This window comes from Marmota flaviventris, chromosome 17, assembly GCF_047511675.1.
Source record: "Marmota flaviventris isolate mMarFla1 chromosome 17, mMarFla1.hap1, whole genome shotgun sequence".
Classification (NCBI taxonomy): Eukaryota; Metazoa; Chordata; class Mammalia; order Rodentia; family Sciuridae; genus Marmota; species Marmota flaviventris.
Window position 1 is genome coordinate 24,956,983 of NC_092514.1, and position 4,423 is coordinate 24,961,405.

Here is a 4,423-nt window from a genome sequence, read left to right on the forward strand (position 1 = left end):
ACCATTGTTATCCACATTTTGTAGACAAAGAAATCAAGGCCCAGAGAGATTAAGTAACTTGCTCAAAGTGCTGCAAATGCTGGTGGAGGTTAGGGTTTGTACTCAAGCCAGTTGTTTAGAGGCTGAGTTATTACTCTCTCCAAGAGAACCTGGGAGGTAGGTCCAAGAGAGCAGTGTGAGGAGGCAGCTGAGTGTGGGTGCCACACAATAAAGGAATGTAGGTTGTGAGTACCATGTCCTGTTTACCTGGGAGGAAGTCAGACTCCTGAGTCAGAAGTCATGTTGGATTGTTTTGCTAGAGCCATCACACTGTGTGGGTGTCCAAGCCTGGATACTCTGGAGGGTACAGATTCCCAGCATTCCTAAGTCTAAGGTCCTGGAATCTAGGTCCCTATCTTAGGCTGAGAAGTGGGTTGAACAGTTTGGGGAGGATGAAATTTGAGAAATCAGTCTTAACAAGAACACAGGGAGGTCCTTTGAGGGCTAAGGGCTGAGACACTGGGTAGCATCCATGCAGATATCCAGGAGCCCACTACAGATTGGCAGAACAGGCACTATAACTGGCTTAGTAAATCTGTTTGAGGAGACTCTTGAAAAAGTGAGCAACTTAAAAATAAGGCCGAGGGACCTTTGGTGCCAGTGACTGAAGGCAGGAGCGCAAGAAGGGGCCTGGGGATTTGCAAATAGTATAGTTAAAGAGTGCTGGCATTGTGCTGGAGGTGAAGAAGTTCGTGTAGGGGACAATGCAAGGTGTGACCCCCAGGATAATCCCGACACCTCCTGGCCCTCCTCCCTTACTCCGCCCACGCTGGCATTCCGGGCGTAGTGCCTCCACCGCCCCCACGCGTGCCGCGGAAGGGAGTGGCCACACAGCCACCTGACGCCTCGAGGGCAGAACCTCACTATTAAAAGAGGTGAGAGGCCGCGGCGCGGGCCCCAGGACCGGACCCGGGCCACAAGAAGGTTCGCTTGCTCTGTCCACGGCTGAGTGAGCGGCACCCTAAAATCTGTGGCGGGTACGATGCAGCTCCTAGTGAGGGTGCCCTCTCTTCCCGAGCGAAGCGAGCTGGACTGCAATATCTGCTACCGGCCCTTCAACCTCGAGAGCCGCGCGCCCCGTCGCCTACCTGGCACGGTGCGCGCCCGCTGCGGCCACACGCTCTGCACCGCCTGCCTGCGCGAGCTGGCGGCGCGAGGCGACGGCAGCGGTGCGGCCGCGCGCGTGGTGCGCCTGCGCCGCGTCATCACGTGCCCTTTCTGCCGCGCGCCCTCCCCGCTTCCGCGTGGCGGCGTCACGGAGGTCGCTGTGGACCCAAGCCTATGGTCACGACTGGAGGAAAAAGCGCGGGCTGCGCGCGAGCGAAATGAGGCGGGGAGCCTGGCCAAGGAAAGCGGCGAAGGAGAGGCAGACGACGAGGAAGAGGAGTGCGAGGAGGGGGCGGGCCCTAGAAGCGCGGGGTGGCGCGCGCTCCAGCGGCTCTGGGATAGGGTCCTGGCGCCCGCGCGCCGCTGGTGGCGTCCGCTGCCTAGCAACGGTGAGAGCAGATCCTGGGGGAACGCTAGGGTTCGGTTGCTTCCTTCTGCTACTAAATCTTCTTTCTCATAGTGCTCTACTGTCCAGAGATCAAGGACATTGCCCACGTGACCTGTTGCACGCTGTAACCGAGTAATCCGGAAGCTATGGCAGAAGAAAAGTGGGAGCTGCAGCCTCAGGCGTGTTTTAGTACAGGGGACTGATGTCAAGACTACCCCCTCCGATCCCGGTATTGGCACGTGATGGAGTTGAGCCTGGGCAGAAGGAAACGCCCTGGGAGATGTTGATGCTGAGCTGGGAGCCTCCTAGACAAACTCGCCCCCATCTACTGATTGCCAGCATTACATTTTCAGGCCCAGGGATGATATAAACAAAGCCTACATTACTGTGGGAAGAAAACAGACTGTTTTCTTAGCTGTGGCTTTGGCTTTTGTCCAGGGCCGCTGTGGTGTGTGGGAGCAACAGGTCCCATTTTAGCAGTTGTCAATGGTTTGAATATTTTAAAAAGATGGAATGAGAAAGAGGCTAATTTTCATGGCATGTTAGAATTTCACTTCTCTGGCATGTAAGGATGCTAGTATGCCTGTTGTCTCTCTACTCCTAGTTCTGTTCCAGAAATTATTGAGATGCCTCCCTGCCTATGATTAGGTCCTTGCTTCATTTCACAATCTCTCTTCAGTCTGCTAGGGCAGGTATTCGAAGGGCCAGAGCACATCATATGAGACACCTAATTAGGGTTTATCAAGGGTAGCTCAGTGGTAGAGCGCTTGGCTCGCACGCGTGAGCCCTGGGTTCGATCCTTAGGACCATATAAAAATAAATAAAGATATTGTGTCCATCTACAACTAAAAACCTTTTTTTTCAGAAGACGAAAGGAGAGTCATTTGGTAAAATCATCAAAATATAAAACTTTTTATATTATCTGTATTTTTTATAGTCACAGGGACACCCTGGCACTACTGAAAAAAGGTGCTTTTATAATTTTAAACTTGTGTCCTGTAATGAAAACCTTACCTATTGCATGCTGTGAATGCTATTTTATTACATACCTATAAATATCTTAAGAGTAGAGTCATGGTCAAGGACCAGCAGTGTTGGTGTCAGTGTGGAGCTTGTTGGAAGTGTAGAATCTCAAGATCCCAAATTTACTGAATTAGATTCTGATTCTGTGTGATCTGTGTGCATGAAAAGTTTAAGAAGTATTGGTCAAGATCCTAGACACTCTAAGATATCATCTGTGGACAGATGATTTAAAACACAATCCATGTACTATCTTATTGAAAGGTCTAAATATCATTCTATTGCTGAAGAAGTTATTGTATTACATTTTTTCTGAGTTAAAAATGTGAATTTAAGCTGGGTGTGGTGGTTCATACCTGTAATCCCAGCTACTCAGAGGCTGAGACTGAAAGAGGTTGAGACTGAAGGATGGCAAATGCCATCTACTCCACCTCAAAAAAGTGACAAGTATGGATCCTGGTTGTTTAGCTTTGTCTCTAAGCTTTATTATTATTGACAAGTTGTGAAAGTATCCATTTATTTTTAGACTAGAAACTTTGTGTGTGCTACTAGGGATTGAACCAGGCACTCTACCCTTGAGGTACATCTCCAACCCCCCCCCCCCCTTTTTTAATATGTTGAGGCAGGGTCTCACTAAATTGCTGAGGCTGGCCTCCTCAGCCTCCTGAGTCACTGGAATTACAGGAATGCTCTACACCTGGGTAAATCTCCATGTTCCTGGATTTATTTTGCTTGTTTTGCAGAATTGGGGATTGAACCCAAGGTACTTTACCTCTGAGCTACATCCTCAGCCCTTTATATTCTGACAGGATCTTGCTAAGTTGCTTAGGGCCTCAACTTGGGAATCCTCCTGCCTCGGCCTCTCCAGCAGCTGAGATTACAGGTATGTGCCACTGTGCTTGGCTTTTAAAAAAATTTTGATTTTGAGACGGTCTTGCCAAGTTGCCAAGGGTGGCCTTGAACTTGTGATACTCTTGTTTCAGCCTCCTGAACTGCAGGGATTATAGGCATACACACTACACCCAACTAAACATGTATTTGGCATTTTCCTGTTCTTAACTCTCAGTTTAAATGTTCCCTTTTTTGATTGCTGTTTTCCCCATCCTTTGTAACATAATGGCTTTTTCCTTTTATTTTCTGATATTTCACATTTTATGGGTGTACTCTACTAAGTAGAAGCTACATGGGAGCCTTGACTAACTTGTGACTTTTATCTCCAGGGCCAAACACAGTGTTCATGTACAGTAGATATTCAATAAATGTTTGTTGCATCTCTCTTATTTTTTGAAATAGCCTTAGGAATAAAGGGTTTGGCCTTGCTCAGCTTCTGAAAGCTTCTGTTAGTGAACAATACATGCCAAGGTAGTGTCTTAGCAGTTCACATCTCTGGCACTATTGCAGGTCTGACCCCTAACCCTTAAAAACAACAACAACAAAAGTACCTGTACTTCATATGAAATTGAACCTATGGAGCTGTAGTGACCTCTACTGACTCTTACGGGAACTAAGCATTAAAGGGAAGAGGATGATCAAAGGACTTGAAGGCAATTTTGACTCCTTGTCAGGCACTCCTCCCACTGTACCTCTGTCAAGGAAGCCTGCTCCCTCTCTATACTCCATTGAAGCCACAAAGCCACACAGGGATCCTGCTCACCCTCCTCTACACTGAGCTCATCACACAGCTGATGTTGGAAAAAGGGTCCAGTTTTAGTGAATGATTCAGAGACAAAAATGAGGTAAAGGAAAGTCACAATTTAAAAAAGGTGTGTGTGGGGGGGAAAAGACAGATGATACGAAATGGCAGAAAGCAATAATTTTTTATCCCTTTCCCACCCAAGAACTCCCTCAGCCAAAATAACAGAGCACACA

At 48.1% G+C, this 4,423-nt stretch overlaps 1 protein-coding gene across 1 annotated transcript; it reads left to right on the forward strand.

Annotated features, from left to right (window-relative positions):
• The first annotated feature begins 928 nt into the window (after positions 1-928).
• Rnf227 (ring finger protein 227) lies at positions 929-3,834 on the forward strand. Its single transcript, XM_027946844.3, has 2 exons — positions 929-1,535; positions 1,607-3,834. Exons 1-2 carry the CDS (start codon positions 1,022-1,024, stop codon positions 1,660-1,662), a joined length of 570 nt encoding a protein of 189 aa, XP_027802645.1. The 5' UTR covers positions 929-1,021; the 3' UTR covers positions 1,663-3,834.
• The last annotated feature ends 589 nt before the right edge of the window (positions 3,835-4,423 follow it).